This window comes from Tamandua tetradactyla, chromosome 12 (genome assembly GCF_023851605.1).
Source record: "Tamandua tetradactyla isolate mTamTet1 chromosome 12, mTamTet1.pri, whole genome shotgun sequence".
Taxonomy (NCBI): domain Eukaryota; kingdom Metazoa; phylum Chordata; class Mammalia; order Pilosa; family Myrmecophagidae; genus Tamandua; species Tamandua tetradactyla.
Window position 1 is genome coordinate 71,023,474 of NC_135338.1, and position 24,073 is coordinate 71,047,546.

At 41.0% G+C, this 24,073-nt stretch overlaps 1 protein-coding gene across 4 annotated transcripts in view; it reads right to left on the minus strand.

The window, feature by feature from the left end:
• Positions 1–24,073, minus strand: part of THSD4 (thrombospondin type 1 domain containing 4) — a 691,564-nt gene that overhangs the window by 373,302 nt on the left and 294,189 nt on the right. For all 4 annotated transcript variants that reach the window (XM_077123893.1, XM_077123894.1, XM_077123895.1 and 1 more), the window contains one exon: positions 18,860–18,996. In XM_077123893.1, the coding sequence (XP_076980008.1) occupies positions 18,860–18,996 (137 nt within the window). The remainder of the gene's footprint in view (positions 1–18,859; positions 18,997–24,073) is intronic.

A 24,073-nucleotide genomic window follows, 5' to 3' on the forward strand; every position in this document is an offset into this window, starting at 1 on the left:
TTCTGTTGCAAACAGAAAGTCATCCCTTATGGATACAGCAATTCTGGTCCTCTCATTCATTTTCTTTTTCTTTTCCTTTTTTTCTCATTCATTTTATTACTCAACAAATATCAGAGAATCAACTATGTGACAGTAACTGTGCCAGGTGCTAAAAGGTTGTCCAACCTCAAGGCACTTGCGGTCTGAAATAAGAGCTATGGTAGTGTTAATCATCAGAAGGTATCAGAAAGGAGAGGTGGTCAGAGAAGTCTCTTGAGAGGTGATTTTTCAGCTGAATATTTCAGATGGACTGGGAACCAGCCTAAAAAGGGGGAAAGAAGGCTGAAGCAGACCTAACACAATGGCTATTTGCCCCTTACTCCACGCCCTCAGTGCCTTAGTTTTCATTCTAGTGCCCTTCTCTTCCTGCCTCGCAAGTCTTCGGTAACTGCCTTTGCCAGTGATTGCTTTTAGGGATGGGCAAGAGACTCAGTTTTGTTTAATGAGCTAGAAGGCAAATTCTGCTGTAAGGGGGTCTGAAAAGTTTTCCACCCTCTTAAAAAGGAGATGCATAAGAAATAATTGGCTCTTCCTTCTTCTGCTGGATTTCATGTCTGCAGAGATGCTTAAACCAGTGGCAGACATCCTGCAAACTCCACTTTCTGAGGAGGCCACACAGACTCGGCAGATTAGAAAGATGAAGGGAACTTGTGTCCTTGATAACACACTGAACTACTGTGTTAAGCAACCCTGGAACCACCAGACCTCTGGACGTCTGTTAGAGGAGTTAACAAATCCAGTCAGTGTTTAATCCTTTTGGATAAGGCTTCCTGTTACTTGTGGCCAAAAGCATTCTGCTATGAAGGCATTCCATTCCAGGCAGAAGCAGCAGCAAATCCAAAAGAACAAAAAGCAATGACATAAGATGGCCTGCTACAAGAACTATAGGTATTAAAGACCCATGAATAAGGTGAAAGAGTGGTGTGACACTGGAAAATTAAGCAGAGACCTAAGGACCATGGGGGACCCATTGTAAGTTTTTCATCAGATGAGTGACACATTGAGATTTGTATTTTAGAAGATCCACTGGCAATTCTGAATACAAAGGGGTAACACTAGAGACAGGAAGACCAGTTAAAGGTTGTGTTACTTACCTATATAGTGATGAGGAAGGCTTGAAGAGAGGCAGTGGCAGTGGGAAGGGGGCTGAAGAGAAAAATACACAACGCTTTTAGGGAGCTACTTTCCTCGTGATCTCAGCACCATTAGATATGATGGGGAGCAAGAAAAGAGGAGTCGAGGATGATATACATATTTCTGGCCTGGATTTCGAGTTGGATGTTGTTCAAGGAGACATAGGAGAAATCATCTATGAAAATTGGTTATTTTCTTGTGCAGTTGCTGGGGAGAATGATAAGAATGAATTCCATTTCAATTATTGTACGTTTGAGGTCCCGGTGGGACATCTAGGTGGAGAATGTCAACATGCAGTTGCTAAAGAAGGTAAAGTAGGGACTGATCCATCATCGGGCACAGCAGAGTTTACTCCATGCTTAATGCTTTCATGTACAAAGAAATGACAGTATCATAAGGAGCTCATGGACTGTCATGGGTTTGAGTCTGAAAATGTTACAATTTTTCTGAGATTTCAACCATGAAGTTAAATAATCACCTTTTCCCAGGCACCCATCACAATGATCTATATCTTATCCAGATTTGGATACGCAGACGCCTACATGACAATCATGATTTAGAAATAACCAGAAGGAAGTTCTGAGAAAATATGGAACCATTTGCTAAACAAGATGGTGATCAGAACATGGGCTCGGGGATGTTTCTATAAATATGATGCATTTCTACCATGCAGTTGTGATGTCAGGGGACTATCCAGGTGATAAGTGAACGGGTCCTTTGACACCAGTAGTTTCAGATGAACAGTGTTGTCGCTTATGGTGATCTCCAGTACAACTGCATAATAGACGGCTGTGTTCATCTGAGTACTGCCTATATAGGTAAGTACTGACTCTGTGCTGACCATTCATTGTGTCAGACAGCTGAGGATCAAAGATACATAAGTCTGGGTTGGTTCCTAGTTTGTAATGTTTCTCGGAATCCATAGGGAAGTGATCATTTAAACTAAAAGCATCAATAAGGAATTACTGGTGTGTTGATAAAAGTCTACATGGGACACACCAGAGAGAGATGGACACCCTCTCTGGGGACAAAGAATGATATCATCAGAGAGGAGATGAGACCTAAGCTGAGCCATGCCAGGTATACAAACAGGAAGAGGCATTCTAGGCAGAAGAAGCAGGGACAAAGCACAGAAGCTTAAAATAGAATTATGGCCTATTCAGAGGGCTATACACAGTTTGGTATGGCTTTAATGTCTGCTTTAAGTCTGGAGACGTAGGTAGGGGCTAGATCACAGATCATACTGAATGTGGCCAAAGGAGTTTGGACCTTAACTTGTGGACAATGGGGATGGGGGAAGGGGATTCAGAAGCAGGGGAGTAACTTACTCTAATTTAATTTTAGAATAATCCCTTGGGAAACAAAATGAAAGCTCAAATAAAAGAGAATAAGAAAAAAGACAAGAATATCAATTAGTAGACCGGTCCAATGGTAGGGAATAAATGAGTGAGGACCTGAAGGGAAGCAATGTCTTAGAGAAGGTAGAGAAGAGGCAGACACAAAAGACTTCAGGATGTAGAAAGTACAGAATTTCGGCAGAGAACTTAGATGGTGTTCTAGTTTGTTAGTTGCCAGAATGCAACATACCAGAAACAGAATGGCCTTTAAAAAGAGGATCTAATAAGTTACAAGTTTATAGTTCTAATGCCATGAAAATGTCCCAATTAAAGCAAGTCCATAGAAATGTCCAATCTAAGGCATCCAGGGAAAGATACCTTAATTCAAGAAGGCTGATGGAGTTCAGGGTTTTTCTCTCAAGTGGAAAGGTACACGGTGAACACGGCATCTGCTAGCTTCCTCTCCAGGCCTCTTGCTTCATGAAGCTCCCCTGGAGGTGTTTTCCATCTTCAACTTCAAAGGTCGCTGGGTGGTGGACTCTGTGGTTCTCCTGTCCTTCTGTCATGGTTTTGTAGCTCTTTCCTTATTCTCAAAAGGAATACTCTCCAAAATGTCTCCTCGTTCATAGGATTCCAGTAAACGAATCAAGACCCACATAGAATGGGTGAAGACACGTCTCCATCTAATCAAGTTTAATACCCACAGCTGATCGAGTCATATATCCATGAAGATAAACTACCTAATCAAGTTTCCAACCAATAGTACTGAATAGGGATTAGAAGAAACCCTGTTTTACAAGATTGATTAGGATTAAAACATGGCTTTTCTAGGGTACATAAATCCTTTCAAACCAGCACCGATGGTAAGAATGAGGAAGGCATCAAACTGGTTTGGCGCGGGTGACTAGTTGAATGGAGGTACCATTTGCCAACATCAAGAAAACAAGCAAGGCAAGAAGGAAATACACTGAGCTTAATTTGAACTTGTTGAGCCTGAGATATCGAAGTAGAAAGGTAAAAGAGTGAATTAGTATATGAGTCTGGAGCTCAGGAGAGAGGGGCCTGGGCTCAGAGGACACACTGATTCTCCTGATAAACTTTGTCTTATGAATGAGAAGGACATTTACAAATAACGGATAAGATTAGAAACATTACCTGTGTTCACAGAGGAGGTGGTATCAGTCTAGAACGCTTCAGATCGATTCAGTGCTTTAGACTCTCCATTTAAATCTTTAGAACTCCTAATTCACAATATCTTAGACCTGGAAAGAGATCTTCAAGGTCATCTTGTTTAACCTCGCATTCAATTCAAATGCCCCTTCTCTAGCACCAGTTTGCCAGTGTGTCCAGACTTTGCCTGCTCGTCCATGGTCCCTCCCTTTAGACACACTTGCTAATTACTGACATCACTTTTAATAGGGGACGTATTACCACAAAAGATAGCTATTTCCACTGTTGAAGACCTCTAGTTTAGGATTTTTATGTTGACAAAAGATCTAGTATTTCAAAAGTCCCACATCAACGTTGGCTAATCATAGATTAGAAAAAATTTCAACTGAGAAATAGTGCCTCTTCTTCAAGCAAGCAGGAGTGTGGGATGGTCTTATAGGATTTGCCACAAAACTTTTCTCCCAAAGAATAAAATAGAACAGAAGCTCTAAAGAGTGTTTGCTATGTGGCTGTAACTGTTGAAATCCATTTGCCTGTTGTGCTTTAATTCAATGCAGGGTGTAACAGTTTAATCAGTATTTGCTGCAGAAGGGAATGAGATAGGATACAGCTTTGTACATGTACTGTTTTTTTGTGCATGTGATTCCATCATTTCAAATTCTTCCTCTATTGATTAGGTGGCCCTTTACTGTAGGGTAGAGCCTCCCCTCTTCCCTATTACATGCATCCTTTATGCTTTTCAAAAAGCACACACACGAACTTTTTAAGTGATTTGGGATGTTGCAGTTCTCTAAATGTCCAGCAGGGGGAACTAGACGTCACAATGCAGAGTTTGCTTTTTTGTTTTGTTTTTTATTTTTTGGCTCTGAACTGAATATGCATTTTCAAAAGACTGTTTCAGTGCTGAGCTTCCTCTTCGCCAAAACTCAACATTCTCCCTCCACACACCAAACTGCAGAATAGAAAATGGCTTCCAAGCAACATCAGGAAAGCTGCTTGTGGATGCAAGGGGAGGAATTTTTTTTTTCCCTAATTACATATAGAATCCCAGCTGATGAGGACAAAGAGACTTGTAGGCACAGGTCAGCTTCACCCTTTGGACCTGGATGGCATTCATGGGCAGTGAGAGTGGCACAGGCCAGGAAGAAGGGGCCTATGACAGATGTCAGATCCCAGTAAAAAGAAATACTTTGAACTCAGAATGGAAAATAGGGTAAATCTCATTTTTCCCCCTCCAACTTGTATTTTGAAATATTTCAAATTTAAAAGAAGCTGCAGGAATAGTTCAATGAACATCCATATACTCATCTAGATTCAATTACATTTTGTCACACACTCTTACTTTACTCTGCCCTCTTCTCACCTCTCTCCTACTCCTCCCTCGCCTGTACATTCATCAGTTCTCTCAACATTTCCTAAGTACCTCCTATGCTCGGTCAGTCTGTAGTCAGGGGCTCATTCATTGTCTATCAGGAATGTCAGATGTGAAAAGAAATAACCGCACGACAATGTAATAAAAACAAGAAGAACATCCAGTACAAAGTCTTCGGGGACACTGGGAACAGAAATTGAGGGAATGTTTTGCAAAGAGCTGACCTATCCCAATGACAAAGGAAGAAAAGGATTGCTGGGCAGCAGAAACAGCAAGGGCAAGACAGGGAAGAATCAAAGAGAAAAGCCACCAAGGGCTGAAAAGAGTTTTGTTTGTCCTGTTTTTAATCTTCAGCTTTCAGCTCCTCCCTCTAGATTGCCACAACAGTTAACAGTTATTGAAATGTTCGCTGAGCCGTGCCTGGTGTTGTGCTAAGGATGGACTGCGCATCTTTTCATGTAATCCTCACAACTTTGGGAGGTCAGGACCGTAGTCATCCCCAGGTTACATATGTGGAAAACGGAGCTCAGAAAAGTTAACATTAACGAAAGAGACTCCAGCTAACACATGAGACAGCAGAGACCCTGAGCCCATGGTCATAACGGCTACTGCACGGTACTCTATCGGTTAAGAAGGGCAGAACTGAAGGGGGAAAAAAAGATTTGGAACTAAATCTAAAGAGCAGTTTGCCTTGCACATCCATATACAGTTGCCCCTAAGGGCTATTGGCTTTGCCATCAAGGAGAAAACTCCCTTCTAATTCACTTTTACTCTAGTTTCTGCCCCCATTACTCCAGTTCTCTTATTTCAATTTGTGGGCTATTTGGTCTGTTGCCAGCCCTTAATTAAACAACAGTAATTTACACTAGTTTCCTTAGGAGCTGCTTGAAAGAAGGAGCTCCTGGTGATTTCATCAATTGTAACAAACGTACCACACCAAAGCAGGGTGTTAATAGCAGAATGGTAAATGGGAATCCTGTCTTTTATGCATCCGTTTTCTGTAAACCCACAACTTCTCTAATAAAAAAAGTAAAAAATGAAAACAAGAAGCATCTGTAATTTCTGTCTTTAACACTAGATGTCACTACCAACCAGTTCTAGGAAACTTCCCTTAACTGTCTTTCCTAAAGTCTCCAGGGGAAAAAAGTGATCACCACATTCTCTTGGTACTATGCTATATATCCTATAAAAGTTGGAACACAGCAGTAAGACATAAACTTCCATCTATAAAATACATGATTGCCTCTAGCCTCACTCTGAGCGGATTAAAAAACCTCTCCCCCTTCTCCCCCCAAAACTTCTTTTCCCCAAGTGAAAAATAAAAGCAAAATCACACCAAGTGCCACCGAAACAACAGGTTTTGTACTCTTTTATTTCATATCATATATTTGAAACCTCACACTTATGTGTGAAGCATTTAGGTTAGGCTTTCAGAAACTGACCTGAAACCCAAAGGATACAGAGATGTACAAAGATCCTTTATCCACAGAAAAGCTCATCATATCTCTTGCAGTGGGAGGAAACTTACTTTAAGGTTTGGTCTACAGTGCTAAGAAAATATTTGGAACCTAAATGTTCAAATTCAAGAGCTTCTTACCTAAGTGATGATATTCAAGTCCCTTTAAAGGACCATCACAGCCATTACTCATCTCCCATGTGGGTGGGTTCGTGGTTAGAGCAAAAAAAGAACGTTTCCTCCTAGCACTCTCTCAGGATTTGGCTAGGAGATCAGGTCAGGAAAATCCTTAGGTACTATAATTACTAGCATTTTGCTGAGAATTATGAAAAATAAAATACAAGAAAGGCGAGTGAAAAAAATAGTAATTTTCAAATAATCAGGAGATGGGTTGAAAACCTTAAAGAAATATGTGATGTGATCCCCATTAGGCGTGCCAAGCCCATGGCGGGTGGGGGGGAGTGGAGAACACTCTCGTTAACAAATGGTGCTGGGACAAGTGGATTCCACAGGCGAAAGAGTGAAGTTGGAACCCTACCTCATACTATATATAAAAACTATTTCAAAATAGATCAAAGACCTAAATATCAGAGCTAAATCCATAAAACTATTAGAAGATAACAGGGCGAAATCTTCATGGCATTCATTTCATAACGGATTCTTAGATATGATGCCAAAAGCAAGAGCGACAAAGGAAAAATTAGATAAAACGGATTTCATCACAATTAAAAACTTCGGTACATCAAAGGACATTACCAAGAAAGTGAAAAGACAATCTATAGCATGAGAAAAAAAAGTTGCAAATCATTTGTCTGATAAGGGTTTAATATCCAGAATATATAAAGAACTCCTACAGCTCACAACAAGGTGCAAACAACCCAATTAAAACGTGGGGAGGACTTGAACAAGCATTTCCCCAAGGAAGATACACAAATGGCCAGTAAGCAATGAAAAGATGTTCAGTATCCTTAGCTATCAGGGAAAAGCAAATCAAAATCACAATGCAATACCATTTTACACCCACTAGGATGGCTATTATGTTAAATAACAGGAAAATAACAGATGTGGAGGATACAGGATGCAGAGGTACAGAAATCCTTATATATCACTGATGGGGAAGTAAAACAGGTATAGCTGCTATGGAAAACAGTGTGGCAGTATCTCAAAGAGTTAACTGTAGAATTATCATATGACTCAGGAATTCTACTAATTATATACTCCAAAGAAATATAAACAGATATGTGTACACCTTCATCACAGCATCATTCACAATAGCCAAAAGGTGGAAACAATTCAAATGTCCAGATAAATGGATAAACAAAATGTGATACATCTGTGCAATGGAATACTATTCAACCATAAAAAGGAATGAGGTTCTGGTACATCCTACAACATGGATTAACCTTGAAAACCAATATTATGCTGCGTGAAATAAGCCCACACCAAGGAATAAATCTAATATTCTACTCAAGTGATGTGTCTGGAATATGTAAATTCGCAAAGACAGAAAATAGATGAAAGGTTACCAGGAACTGAGAAGAGAAGGGAATGGGGAGTTAATGCTTAATGGGTACAAGAGTTTCTGTTTGGGGTGATGAAAATGTTTTGGAAATAGAGAGTAGTGATGATTGCAAAACAATTTGAATGTAATTAATGCCACTGAAGTATACACTTATAAACGATTAAAATGGCAAATTTCCTATTATATGTACACATACAGCATAGCAATAAAATTAAGAAAAATTTGATACAATCCATATAAAATTTGTTGAAGAAACTCCATATTCCCTGCACGATGGCATGGAAGGTGGTGCCTCCAGAATTGAATTGCCCAGAGGAGAAGCAACATTTTTTTTCCTTTCAAACCTAGTTTGGAAAGCAAATGCCTGCTACAATTTTTATTCTCTATGTTTTTCAATAAATCTTAATTCTCACCACCCCACCCTCATCCCCACCGTTTTTCCCCAACCCTCTGTGAGACCTTGATGTGGCCTGCCAAGGTTTTTTCATCTAGAGTACTTTTCATGTCTGTAACCTTCTATCCTGTTCCTAAAAGTCATGAATGACTCTTCTCTTGTAGAGTTAGAAACATAAACATGAAGTCTTGCTAAGGCTGCTAAGCACAGTTGTCCTTTCCAAGTGATAAAGGTTTCCATTTGAGGCTCTGAGCATCTTAGCCCCAAGCAAAGGACAAGCTTGTCTTTTCATAACTTCATAAGCTGGTACATTCTATTTTTCTTTCAAAATATATGTTCTGGAACTTATGTATGAATAGACACACAGATTAAAGGTATAGAATTGAAAGTCCAGAAGCACATATATACATTGTATTTATATATGTGTAAAGAGGGGGCCCAAAAATTTTGGGGAAAAGATGGACTCTTCGATTATAGTAAAAGTATAACTGAGTGGCCATCTGAAGAAAAGTAAAATTGAACCCATACTTCATACCATACACTAGGATAAATTCCAAATGGATTAATGTAACACAGAAGAATAGCACCATAAATTACTAACACAAAATCCAGAATCATAAAAGAGAAAATTGCTAAATTCACCATTTAAAAATGTAAAACTTCTGCATGGCAAATAAAAAAATAAAAAAAGGACTGGGGAAAAAGGAGGAAATATTCAGCTTCCCCATTTGGAAATTTTCTGATACTCTTGCAAGCACGGGGGACAACCAAATCAATAGGCTGAGCCCTCAATCTTGGGGTTCACCCCTATGAAACTTATTCCTGCAAAGGACAGGCTAAGCCTACTTAAAATCAGGCCTAAGGGTCACACCCCAGAATCTCTTTTGTTGCTCAGATGTGGCCCTTGTCTCTAAGCTGAGTTGGCACTGCCCTCCCTCCTATGTGAGACATGACTCCTAGGGATGTAAATCTCCATGACAATGTGGGACAGGACTCCTGGGATGAGCAAGGACCTGGCAATATGGGATTGAGAAAGTCTTCACGACCAAAAGGGAGAAGAGAGAAATGAGACAAAATAGTTTCAGTGGCTGAGAGATTTCAGAGTTAAGAGGTTATCCTGAGGTTATTCTCATGCATTATATAGATATCCCTTTTTAGTTTATGGTGTATTGGAAGGGCTGGAAGGGAGCACCTGAAACTGTTGAGCTGTGTTCCAGTATAGCCTCAATTCTTGAAAACAACAGTATAATGATATAACTTTTATAATGTGAGTATGTGATTGTGAAAACCTTATGTCTCCTTTTATCCAGGGTATGGACAGATGAGTAACAAAATATGGATGAAAATAAATAACTAATAGGGGGGATAAGGGGTAAAATAAATTGGGTAGATTGATACTGGTGGACAATGAGGGGGAGGGGGAAGAGGTATGGATATATGAATGAGTTTTTCTTTTTTCTTTTATTTCTTTTTCTGGAGTGATGCAAATGTTCTAAAAATGATCATGGTGATGAATACACAACTATATGATGTGTATGGACTGTATGTGTGTGAAGATTTGTCTTTTTTAACAAAAATATTTTTTTAACAAAAATATTAAAAAATAAAATAAAAATAAACAAAACCCTGGGCAGGTGGGCTATGGTGGCTCAGCAGGCAGAGTTCTCGCCTGCCATGCTGGAGACCCAGGTTCAATTCCTGGTGCCTGCCCATACAAAAACACAAAACAAAAACTCACCATGTAAAAATAAACGAAACTCTGTGGTCAAAGGCATGGATCAAAAGGCTATCTGGAGGGCGGTGTGATGGTGGCTTAGCTGGCAGAATTCCTGCCTGCCATGCCGGAGACCCAGGCTGGATTCCTGGTGCCAGCCCATGCAAAAAAAAATAGATTATCTGGGGGAAAAAAAAACAACCTGTAATTCATATAATAAAGAATTTCTTTAATGTATAAAAAGCTCCCACAAATTAAGAAGAAGACCAACAATCCAACAGAAAGACGCATAAAAGATATAAAAGGATTGCTCAAAAAGAAATATAAAAGGTCCCGGGGTCAGGAGGGCACCCTGTAGGGCTGGGACTGGGTGAGGCAGGTGAGGCACCTGGGCCCAAAATGTGGGGAGACCCTAGAATAAGAGTCTCCTCAACATTTTATATCAAAAGGCCTTACTCACTCCATTCTAATCCCAGCCCTGATTGGTTCTTAAACATAGGAAAAGATTCTCACTGTCCCTTAAGATTAGATAAATGCAACAAAAACTACATGAGATCCTGCTTTTCACTTATCAGACTGGAAGAAATCCAAAAGTTGTTTCAACCATTCAGGAGAGCAATTTGCCACTATGAATTAAAATCATAAATACATATGTACTCTTGACTCAAGTCTAAGAATTTATCCTAAAGATACTTGCTAACATGTAAAATGACCCTTTTATAAACACACTTATTGTAGCATTGCTGGTAATGGTAAAACCCTGGATACCACCTAAATGTACATTGTGGTTAAACAAAATACTGTTAATTCATATAGTAGAATACCATGCAATTGTAAAATGAATGAGGAAACTCTTTAGACATTGATATGGAAAGTTCTCAAAGGTGTGTTAAATAAGAAAAGCAAGGATCAGAGAGCAGTATGCATAATATGCTTCCATATGTTTCAAAAAGGAGGGAAAATAATATACACATGAATTGGCTTGTAGATGCATAAAAATATCTGCCTTAAAGAACTATCAAATGGTGGTTATTTCCTGTTGGGTCATGATTTTTGTCCCGGGAACTTTTAGCTCATGCTTTTAGATGTCTGAGTCGTAAATATTAGCTACTGAAAACACCAAATAATCTTTTTTCTTCTGATGCTTTTCCCCTCTAATTCCATTTCTACCTAATGCTCAGAATATTTTTTTAAGGTTTCCCCATCAGTACAAACAGTGCTGCTCAGTACTTGATTTGATCTAATAGCAGGAATTTTAAATGAGATGCTATCAACTCGGTGTTTGGATGAGAGACTTTCCCCTCACATCTTCACTCAGGCTCTACTTGAGTCAATGTTACTGGTAAACAGCATGAGCTGATTCAGCAAGAATGTGCGTGGGGACCAGAGGGAAAGAAGGCTACTGCTCCCCTTGGCCTTTTTAGTCTGACCAGAGCCAGTATGTCATTTCCATATGCGGCGCCAGTTTTCTGTCTCCCTAAAATTTTATTACTTGTCCTGTGGAACAATATCTGCAGAGCTGACCTTGTGTACAAGGAGTGGTGCACAACTGCAGAGCGCCTGCACTGTGAACAAATCACACTCAGACTGGGCTTCCAGTCTATTCTTGGCTCCCCTTATCACCCTTCCTAAGCGAGGCTGGGGCAGGGCAGGGGTGTACTGGGATGGGGTGGCCCACTTCTCTAGCTCATAGGACTTTTCTCTGCAGAAGTTTCCCTTCATTTCTCAGCCCCCAGTACCCGTCATCATGCCTGCCAATTCAGATGGGAACTATGGCTGCAGGAAACACTCAAGTTCCCTTAGGGGGCTGCTCCCGTACCAGTTCCTTCTGGAATCCATTCTCTAAGCCCATCTTTCTTCTGACACTTTGGTATAGGAGGAGCAGGTTGGAAGCTCTAAACATCCCACTCCCGCTTTATCTGAGCTGCCCCGCTTTTATCTACTTTAATACTGGGGATCCTGGTGGACCCCAAGCCTGGTCTTCACCCATTACATCAACCAGTTTCCAGGGGCATCTTTCTGGGCCTAGAGAATGAGTTAACGGAGATCTTTACATTGCTAAAGCCAGCGTGTGTTCAGCACACTAAGGCTAGAAAGTTGACGTGTATTTTCTCCCATCCCCAGCATCTGCAAAGCAAGTAGTACTGCCACCATCAGGAGAAGACCAGATAAACCCAAGGGCAGAAAGCAAGGAGTGGGCACAAAGTAGTAACCTCAGCAGCTATCAGCTCCCGAGCACCTACTATGTGCGGGCTCCTGGGCTAGAGAGTTGACATACATTTTTTCCAACTCCAGGACCTGCAGGATAAGTAATAGTGACACTTGTGACTTCAACCTCTGCCCCTCACTTCCTAATGCGTGACCCTACCATTATCTACTATTTCAGGATTCTGTCTATTTCATGGTGAGTACTTATCAAAATTTGTAATTATTTTGCTTAATGACTTTTTTCATCACTACTTCCTTCACTAGATTTTAAGCTCAGTATGGGCAGAAATCATGTTAGTCATTTCCCTTGCTTCCTCTCCAGTGCCTGACCCAGTGAAGACAGTGAGCAGCCAAGATTCCTCATTGAATTTAAGTAATAATTATTCATATTACTTAGGCTGTTAATTATTTATTTTATATGTTTTAATTAATAAGCTCTAGACTGAGTTTTTATATTAAGCAGTGATCTCAGTGATTGAAAATGAGAAAAATCGCAGAAAAGAAGTGCATATTATATCAGAAAGCAAATTTCATCAGGTTTATGTTAGGTTAAGATTTTAAGAGGTTCTGAGAACACAGGCAGGGCTCATTTTAATACTCAGTTAATCCTATTCTTGATGATTTTCAGGAAAGGAGATTTCACAACCAGCTGGCAATTTATTCTTTTGTCATTCACACCTTATTTTTAAAAAAACAAAACTTTTTTTTGAGCAATTTTAATATGCTAAGCACTGAGGGTACAAATATATACATATACATTCAATCCTTCTCCTTTAGGAGTTCAGACAAATGTCAAAATAATGGTAAGTAATATAATAAGCACTTTAATAGTCACAAATCAAAAGTGCTTTACAACACAGTTTGCTTGCGATTGGAAGAAGAGAGGTAGCCCACAAATTCAGAGTGAGAAAGGGTCACATCAGCTTGGAATTAAAGAAATTTAAAAGCCTTCCACCCTATTTCAAGAGTGAATCACGTAAATTTCTGGCAAAGAGGGGAAAGTTTTCTCTATTACAGTGATTCTCTGGGTTTCATTCAAGTGACGATATAAATCTAAGCAAAGTCCACGAAATAAAGTGGGTAACCAAAAGAAAAAAAACAGTAACTTAGAGGACATGGACAGAGAAATGTTTGGTTCAAGGAAGAACAACAGCATTTATAAAGGAGGATTACAGAAATTTGTCACCTCAACACAAAAACACACACAAACTCCCATACACACACACACACAATATACACACACTCACACACATCCTCCCGAGTCAGGGTAACCCATGGTTTCACGGCGTTATCTCTGAACATTTGGAAACAGTTACCTTGCTTCAATTTATTCAATAAATATGAAACCGGCAGCCAGTGTGTCCCAGTGGAAGCTGAGGGTGTCCAAGCTGGGGGAGGGGGTGTCACAGCTCAAGGTGAGTGTGGGTGGAGGGCACAAGCCGCAGGAAGCGCCCTGGAGGGGAAAACGATGCCTCACCAGGGAATGTACAAAATGTGAGGGGGAACTTCAGTTGGGACAAGGGATCTTTCCCTCAACAGAAAGCACGCGGGAGCACACACTCTCCCATTTTCTTGGGTTCTTCAGTCTTTAGCCCTGAAGGGGCTCAAAAAATTTAGAGTCTGAGCAAAAGAAAAAATAGATGAAGGAAGAAGGAGATGTGTTGAGAATTCTCCTAGACTGTCAAGACCACCTTGGGCTCTGGAGATATGGCCAAAGGCTTCATTCTCTTGTTTTACCTGAACTCATCTGCCCATCCCAAGCCCCCAAATCAGAAAACTCTGTGCTGGACTCAAGACTACTTTCAAGGGCTAAAATCCAGCAGATTGAGTCACCAAGCACCTTAATTCATTTAAATATCAGTGAAGCACTTAAGCAAAAAGAAGACATTTTGCTAAAAGCTAAAATGCTGCAATTGTTCCCACGGCCCTTGGTGGGCCATAGAAATAAATAGTTGCAACACAGTATGAACGTAAGAACAGAAACAGTGCCCCAGGGAGCAGCGGCTTTGGACTGGAGCCTCCCAGGTAGACCAAACAAGGAAAAACATTCCAGGCGGCTGGAACAGCAGGCACAGTGGCATGGAGGCACAAACTGACAGGCATCATGGGTCGGGAGAAACATGTTCCAGCACAGCCAGTACTGAGGGTGCCCAGGGAAGCACGAAAGGACACAGACATTAAAGGACCTGGACTTAGAGGCCTGGACTTCACTTGCTGTTGGGGAGTCGTGGATAGATTTTCAGTCAAAAACAGCATGTCCTGATTTGTGTTTGGGGAAAGACAGTCTGTGCTTTGGAAAGAGGCAGTGAGGAAAACCAAAACAAGAAGAGGGGAGAGACTTAGAGCACAGAATGGGTCTTTCCATCCCATCCATGTAAACTAGTATTTCTGTTCTGAGCAACAGTTCAGCCTAAAAAAGCAGTATTATTAGTAAACCTCTCTGTAGCACTAAGCATATACCAGGCACATGTACTAACTCATTTAATCTTCACAACAATCCTCTGTAAAATGGGGATTAACAATTCCTGCTTTTGGGGTATGACAAAGATAAATGAATTGAGAAAATCATTTGTATGTAAAGCAAATAGCACAGTGTCTGATCCATGGTGAATTATCAGAAAGGGCTCTCTGCTAACTTGCATCTATCTGCTTGAACACTTGCCTCCCTTGTGGTTTTGCATCAGACTATTTACGGCAAAGCACCTACTCAAGGACTGCTCCTTCACCAAAACAAAGAGACTTTCTGGGGGAAGTAGAAGGAGCTGGGGGTGAGTCTGACTTTTTCAGAACCATTCAAGTCTGGAAGCCTGAGGTTTTTACAAAGCTGATCTCCAGGAAGGTTTTTTTTTTTCACCCCCAGGGCTTTCCCAAGTGAATGTTCTTTCCAGCTACACCTTCAAAGAAGTTTGATTAAGGTGTGAGCAAAAATAATACACACACATCAGACCATGAAAGGAGTTTAAAGTTGAGATCAAGTGAAAATCACAGCACCATTAATTTGATGCTTCAATGATAGGAATGATTATTGTGCTGTTAATTTGACATAAATGGTATTTCGTTCCCATAAGTAACAATAACAACTGGAAGGGTCCCAGAGGCCTCTCTGAAGTCTGGACAGACATTCCTATTTGCTATCTAGAGGGAAAGGATTGGGGTGAAGAAAGAAGAATCTCCGTGGATTTCAGATATATTCTTTTGCCCTAGACAAAGCCAGAAGCCAGAGTTCTACCGGCCATCTCCATTCAGGACCTCTTTACATGCAGTCCTTTGCCTAAAGCCAATATTCTGGATCCTTCCATCCCCATCAAGAAAGGAACTGAGGGACCAGAGGCACCCCCATTCTCTCCAATGCCCAGCCCTCAACGAGCAGGCTCTTTGCATTCTGCCTGCTCGGCTGACAACCCCTGGATCTAAGGTGCAGAGGGTATACATAGGGCACCCCGGGGGTGAGCTCAGGGCAGCCAAGGGCTCCCAGGTAAGCCTGGGGCCTTGGTGTGGGGAGGGTGTCTCCTCCTGCAGCTACACCTCTGTGGGTGAATCTCAGATTCTTCTTTAACACCTGTTACCTCTCATTAATTTCTGCTGCAGGCCTGGGTTTTCACTTCAAACTGTGTGGCCAGGGGGGTTTTCTGGAGCGATTGCAGATGCACACACACACGTCACAGAGAGAGTGGTCTGCGTGTGATAGCACGCTCAGCCTCAAGCCAGGGAGGCAGAGATACCAATTTGAATTCTGGGCTTCCAATCAAAATACTAAGAAAAGGACGCTTTACCCTTTAAATGTTGCAAAATAAACAGAACTTCAGCCTGGGAAGCAAATATAGTTCTGATTATTTAAACTGAAGTTTGAGAGGGGAAGGGATATTCCGTGGTTCCAACAGCTTCAATGAGGAAACTTGAGGCAAACACACAGAGAACAAATATGCAGTAATATCAAAGTGAGTCCTTGTGACATCAAATTCCTATCAATACACCCACATGCCGGGGTTATATTTTCTCAGCCTTTTAGCAATTATTATCTACAAACACCGGTGCTGCCCTGCATTCTCGATGGTTCTCACCAACGAGTAAGAATCCACATCCATGCCCTTGGGTCTGGTTTTCTTTCACATCGTTGGCGCAGAGACACTGAACGCGACACTAAGAAAACAAGCTTTCCCAGTGAAAAGAGCACATTTCATCTTCCTTCTATATCATATCACTCTATATTTACATTTCTGCTTTTCTTAACTATGTTTTAAGGAACAGTGTTCCTTAAACGCACAGACCAGCAGTGGCAGCATCACCTGGCAGCTGGTTAAAAAGGCAGACTCTCAGGCCCCGCCCCTCACCCATTGAATCAGAATCTGCAGTTTATAAGATCCTGGGGTGATTCACACTCTTATTTGGGAATCTGCGTCCAAAGATAATGTGGCTTTCACAGATCCATAATCTACAAATGAAACAAAACAAATACTTTTGCATCAAAAAATAAAAGACTGCCAGCATGCTCACCGAGTGCCAGACCCCACTACGACGTCTGTTGCCTGTTTTGGAAGCACAGAAAGCTTAAACAACTTGCCCGTGGTCATAGTTAAGTGAAAGGGGTAGGATTTGAACCCAGCTAGCCTGGCTTCTGAGGGTATGTTTTGCACCATCACACTTACCCTACCACCTGCAGTTGTCACCTACATTCAGGAAATAAAGCAGTTGATTTGGTACCCAAAAGAAAATGCCATGTTGTCATAAGGTCCATTCTTTCCGAGTCAGTAACACAGAAGAAGCAACCATTTCACCTCTGGAGACCGTAAAACCCTAACTAAACTCCCGCGGGTATTATCTGAGGGCATGGAAGCTTCAGGCAGGAGTGTGTGAAAACCAATGGCTTTCCCCAAAAAGAGAGAAACTGCATGCACCTCCGATGCACTTCCCATTACTTCCACTGCCTCTTCTTTCTGCCACCCTAACCCTTCCAGGGCGTGGCTCTTCAAAAGACACCTGACATGATCAGATATCAAAGGGCAGCTTCTTCCTTTTGTAATTTTCATTCAGAATCTGAGAATGCCCATCCTGCTTTGACAAGTTATTTTTGTATCCCATTTGAAACTTTAAAAGGTGGGGGTGGGGAGGAGGGAGTGGCACTCATAAATCACACTTCAATAACCCTAATTCTAAACACTAAACAATTTACATTCTAAATATAACAGGAACTTTCAGCTGTTATTGCCAAAAAGCTCTTCCTCTGATGAAAATCAGTCCTCCCATCTATTGAGTGTTAATTAAGATAGAATCTTAGTCTGGGCTCCAAAGAATCATTTACCTGCTAAAGTCTTAGCTCCACTAATGAATTTACAGATGAAAGGAGGGTGGAAGTCCTGACTCAAATTAACGTGAATATGGAATTTCTACCATCTCATTGCAGACATCTATTTTTAACCAAATGGCCTTTTCTGTCAAAGTTTAGCATCCCACAAGGATTCCTATAGGCTTTGCTTCAACTTTTTTCTCAACTCCAGAATGTTTGCAGAATACAGGGCAAGAGTTCCTGGAACAGACATCAGAAGCCCAAGGAGGTTGAAAACTCTTCTTGTTTAAAGTACAACTTCTGCTATAAAAGGCATGAAACAACTTTCATTTGGAAGTCCGCCCCATCTGGTGGGAGGCAAGATAAAATATGCCATTCCCTTAAAATGTCACCCTCGTGACGCCAACTGTTTCTTGACCGAACCAGCAGAGCCTCTTTTATAACCTCCACTTCAGAGACAAGGAAGGAGCTCCAGATTTAATGAGGAAAAACTGCTGTGCCTATTTTAAGCACACAGTGCAAGCATAAATCACACAATAATTGAAATGCCAGCCCAAGGCGTGGCTACTCCCAAAGACCAAAAACACAATTGGTGAGGGGAGGGGGAAGGAGGAAATGGGGAGTTGTTGCTTGATGGGTTCAGAGTTTCTGTGTTGGGTGGTGGAAATGTTTTGGTCATGGATAGCGGGGATGGTTATGCAATACTGTGAATGTAACTAATCCACTGAATTGCACACCAAAATGGTTAAAATGGAATATTCTATGTTATATATAAATATTACCACAGTAAAATTTAAAAAATAAAAATGGAAGGAGGAGTCAGGTGGGAGATTATTACATTGGTCTACAAGTTAAAGGATAATTTTTAAAAAGAAAAAAAAGTAAAATCATGACTTATGCAAATATTATGTAAAACTTTAACTCATTCATTAATAAAGAATTCGTTAAGCTGTACAGCCGGCTCAAGGGAGAATTCAAAGAACCACATGCATACCTGCAATAAAGGAACACCGAAATCAATTTTTAATAGATGCAAAAACCAAAATGAAACCATGGTCAGGTCCGACCAAGCCTCCTTCCTTAGACCACTTCTCCCAGAGCTCGTGGTTCAGGGGCCCCTACGTGGTATAAGGGAGGCGGCAACCCAGCCTTTGATGAATGATGAAGTCAGGAGACTTGGATCAAACACTCCCAGAATTGACTCAGAGACCCCGGCCTGGGCCGCGTACCTTGCACTGCCCGGACACGCAGATGGCTGTGCCGTTCTGGTCACAGGGGGTGCCATCGATGACCTTCTCCGCCTGCCGGACATAGAAGCGGTAGCCCATTGCCTGGCAGTTCAGCTCACACTTCCGGTTGCCCTTTACTAGGGGAAAAAAAGAAAAAGGATAAGGTACAGAAATATCACTTCTCCCTATAGAATCAATCAGCAGATTTTCCCCCTACATTTTAAAATGAGATAAAATAACACATAGCATAAAATTAACCATTTTAAAGTATACAATTCAGTGCAACCATCCCCATTATCTATTTCTAAAACATTTCCAACAACCCTGAATGAATTCTGTACCTGCTAGCAAGCACTCTCTATGCCCTCCTCCCCACATCTCCTGCCAAACACCAATCTAGTTTCTGTGTCTATGGTTTTGCCTATTCTGGATGTTTCATAACCAGCATCATTTTTTCAGTTGCATGAAAGTTGTTAGATCTCCCCATATTTGATGGTAGAGAGAAGAGATTGTAACTTTAAAAAAATATTTACTGTAGTAACACATGCACAACTCGAAATTTCCCATTTTAACCATTTTCATGTGTACAATCCAGTAATGGTCATTACACTCACAATATCATACATCCACAACAAAATCCATTACCCCAACTTTTTCATCATCTTAAAAAGAAAATTTGGACCCATCAGGTAGCAACTCCCTCCTCCCTGTCTACTCTTTGCCCCTAGTCACCTATAATCTCCTATTGCTCTAGAAATTTGCTTCTTCTAGATATTTCATAAAAGCCAGATCATATAATAAGGAGTTAGACTTGATGCAACTATGCATAAAGTACATAGTTGATGCTGAATGAATATCATAAAGGAATTTTTAAAGACTCTCACCATTCAAAATAACTAATTCTACTTTATATATCTCCCCAGGCTTTGACAAGGTCATAATTATATTTTATGTATCAGCAATCACAGTGACCAGGCAATTTTTATGCTCTGCTTTTTTTATATACTTAAAATTTATGCAGTTATGTCATCTTTATGCTGTTTTAAATGGTTGCAGTTTCCTGCACTACTTCCTCCATTATGGGATCAAGTGGCTTCTCCATCACCTTAGGTTAAAGTTCAAAGTTCTAAGCAAGGCACAAACATCTTTCAAGAGCTGAACCGCCTCCCTTTACAGTCTCATTTCCTACTGTTCTCCCTAAATCCAGCTTGTATACCCAACTAAGTATTTCCTATTTCCAGCCATTGCTTAACTGTTTCTTCCACCTTTCCCTCATTGGGGTGGCGCCTGTTTCCACTTTAGGTTTTCAGTTCCTAAGTCACCAGGTCTGGGAAGCCCTCCCTTAGCCCTGATGCTCCCATACACCCACCCCCACTGCAAGGTGACCGGGTTTCCTCTATTACAAGGTTAGCTGTGCTCTATTGAAGTGTGGCCCCTGAGAGACCACAGGAACATGTCTGTCTTAATCATTTTTGTATCCACAGCAACCAGCACAGAGGTCAGTTCATTGTATAGACACGCAACAAATCCCTGGGGGATTTGTTAAGTAATGGATGGACAAATGAATATTGGTCTTCTTTGTAAACCAACCCCCCTCCCCCCATGTGTTCCCCTATCTTAGAGTTTTTCCTCTATATTTCCATCACTTCGCACAGAGCAAGGCACATGGTAGGTTTCAATAAATGCTAAATTAATAACTGTTACAATGAACATCTTCAGAGCAATTCAGTTGCATCCAAAATAAGGGCAAGAAAAATGTCAGGCAGGATATATTTCCATATCCAAAACAGACGGACAAAGCCAAGCACACAGTGATTTTTTAAAAACTGTTTTTGGAGGCAAGACTAATGCTATGCTCAGCCATAAACAGCAAGATTCAGGGGCATGCCTTTGTCTGAAAATCTGATTACCAGATTGGGTAATACCGACTTTTTTTTCTCACAACACATCATATTTTCCCCAGTATGACTGCCTGACCGCCATGGCAATGAACTTCCTTCTACTCCAAAGCCATAGAAAACTGCTAACAGGAAACAACACAGAGGCTTCTGGGCACACATGGTTCAGGGAAGACTCAGAGAGCTGAGCACACAGAAGTCAAGAGACCTGGTTCTTACCCTCGATGCCCAAAAGACAGAAGAGGTGATCTTGAAAAAGTTCAAAGAATACCAAAAATGGGAGCACCTTTGGGAACGCTTTAAAACCAAACCACCATTTTACAGATTTAAGAAACAAACCGACATAGGCTTAAGAAAGGAAGTGACCAGTTAGAGACAAAACTCAGCTCCTACAAGTCACTTTCTCATTTCATCGATCAAGACACAGCTTCCTCTCTTCCCAGGTCCTACCTTTGTGACGTGATACTAGCCACTACCCAGGAGGTTTGCATTTTAAGAAATAAGAAGAGGCTGTGAAAGGCAGCCTCATCTGGGGGCAGGGATTTAGGTTCTCACTTCTCTTGGGTTCCTCCCAACTACTCTATCCCTTGGGACACTCCCATTTGCATCCACGTTACTTTTCAGCATTTGCAACCACAGCTACACTTGAACATTCTAAGAACAAATAAATATGGCTAGATATGAAGCAATCATGGCAGAATCTCTCAACTGTGACATGAAAATAACCCAGAGGAAAGGCCTCAGGTCTGGGCTTCTCTCACCTGCCTAAACCAGTCCCCAGGTGTGGCTGAGACAGTGTTCCCGCCTTCCCAGATTGCAGCCAAGAAAAGGGGAATCAAGTGTAACTGTCCAAAAACCTACAATTTCCAGATGGGTCCCTGGTGCAGATAAGTCCTGAAACCTAGAGGGCCCAGCCTCTCCACAACATCAGATTTCTCTATCTCCCTACTCCACATTAGTGACAGACCCTGCCAACATGAAAAAGTTAGACTGGCCATAGCCCAAATACCCCTAAAGAAAGGGAAAGAAAGATCAAAGGTGATGGTGGAGTTATACAGAGAAGGTAGGGTTTAAAAAACGAATGATTGCTGGATCATTAAATTGGTATTTCTTTTAGTCTCCAGTATCTTAGAGCAGGTAGAAGTAAAAACCTAAAATTGTGGAATTGTAACCCATGCCAAACTCTGAAATATGTTCTACAACTAATTATGGTGCTGTGCTTTGAAATTTATTGCTTTTTTGTATATATGCTATTTTTCACAAAAATGTTGTGATTGTGATGATAAAAAAATATTTAAGCCTTCAGATTTTTCTAAGGAAAAATCCGAGAAGATCGTATGGTAACCCATGACAAACTCTGGGATCTGTCCTGTAACTACTTGTTGAAGAGTGCTGTGAAAACGATTGCTTTTTTATTTCTTTGCTTTGTGTATATGTTATATTAAACAATTAAAAAGTTATTAAAAAAAGAAAGAAAGAAAAAGGGGATCATAGTAAATAACTGAAACCTGAAGCCAACTGAATCCCTAACAAAATTCCCTAGAATCCTGTTGCCCTAGCAGTTCTCCACCTAGTGTTTCTCCTAAAATTATATAAAGACTCCTCCCGACTCTGCATATATCCTCAACACCTTTAAAATTCTACTTAAAAGTACATTGGAAGGGCTTTGTGTAACAGTTTTTCACAGACAGCCACTTCATTCCTTTTTCCCCCCTTGATTAAAATGGCAAATTATGATGTCAGGAAATTCTCCACTAAGAAGCACTTATGCTTTTGTCAGAACAGAGGAAGGGGCAAATATAAGAGCAGTCACTAACTGGGGAGCGTGGTAAAGTGAGTGGCTCACACTGCTCTTTCTTCTTACTCCTCTTGTCTCTGTTCTTTATGCTTCCTGAACTTCCTCCCCATCACAGAAGGAACATCTCCCCCCTCCACGCGTTAGGGTGGTGGCTGTCAGTGTGCACCCGAGACCACGAGCTTCAGCATCGCCCAGGAATTACTGAAAATGCTCATTCTTGGGCCTGGCCACAGACCTACTGGTTCAGAAACTGTGGAGATGTGACCCAGCAATCTGCATTCTAACAAGCCCTCCAGATGATTCTGTTGCATGTTCAAGTTTAAGAACCACTGCTGTGAGGAAACTCAAGCAGTGAAAAGACTTGGCAGCTGATTCTTCTTAAGAAAAGTCAGCGGTGCTCAAGTCCTACAGCTAAATTTAAAACACAACATAACCCCAAATATAAGCACTAGAAGCACTACACTTATGGGTTTATACATTCACCAAAAAAACTGGGTTTATACATTTACAAAAAAACAAAACAAGACATTAAACACCTCTTTACTATTACATCAGTAGGTTTTCCAAGGGACCAGAACTCAAGGACTGATTTAAATCTCCCGTTGTTAACCTGAATTTGAGGGTAAACCCTTTGGCCATTACTGTTTCTTTCTGCATGTTCTAATTTAGGATATGATCAGGTGCCTGGATCTCTGATATTCAAAAAGGCTTCTGATCATGAAAAAATGGTAGACAACACACACACAAAATTAGTTTTATGGCATTTTGTACTTGTCATGTTCCCATCCCCCAGCTCTGTGGAAGATCTGAAAACCAACAGTCTCACAATTATAGTATCCATGGAGACCAGAAGCCTAGCCGTCAGTGGAAGGAACAGAAGAGGTTTGGAGCCCCTCCAAAGCCCTATTTGCCAAGAATTGTTACTATTTTACCTATATGGCAATTCCTGGGAAACTCCCACTCAAAGCGTTTGTCTTTATTTGATTTGACACAGGGCTCACTCAGAGCAAAGAACCTTTTCCCTAGGGCATTTGTCAAAAAACAATCAATGGCAATTGTTTAACATCACAGCTGCTGCAGACAGCAATAGCAGGGAAAATAAGAAGCTTACCCAAAAAACTTAAAAAGGAAAAGCTAAAGACTGTGCTGTCCACAAGGAGCTTCCAATATCTCTGACATACTCCTGGGTTTCTAGAAGGTTCATGAGCATGACTGTGTGCTGGTCAGGAAACAACTGGGAAGGCACTAATCTCTCACCTCTGACTGACCCTGAGCTTCTCACAAATAGGAAGTGAAGACTGAAGGAGTGTTGTAAACTGCCTGCCGGAATGTAGAAATCATGCTCCAATACACAAAGAGTGCCTTGGCAAAGGCTGGGAGACTGATGGTTGCAAGTCATTTAGGAATTCTCTGTGTGATCATTAGCTGACCACTATGCTAACCAAGAAGACACTCTAGTGGTCACACACAATACAGAACACAGACCTTATGGAATTCATTCTGGAAAGTCACTAAACA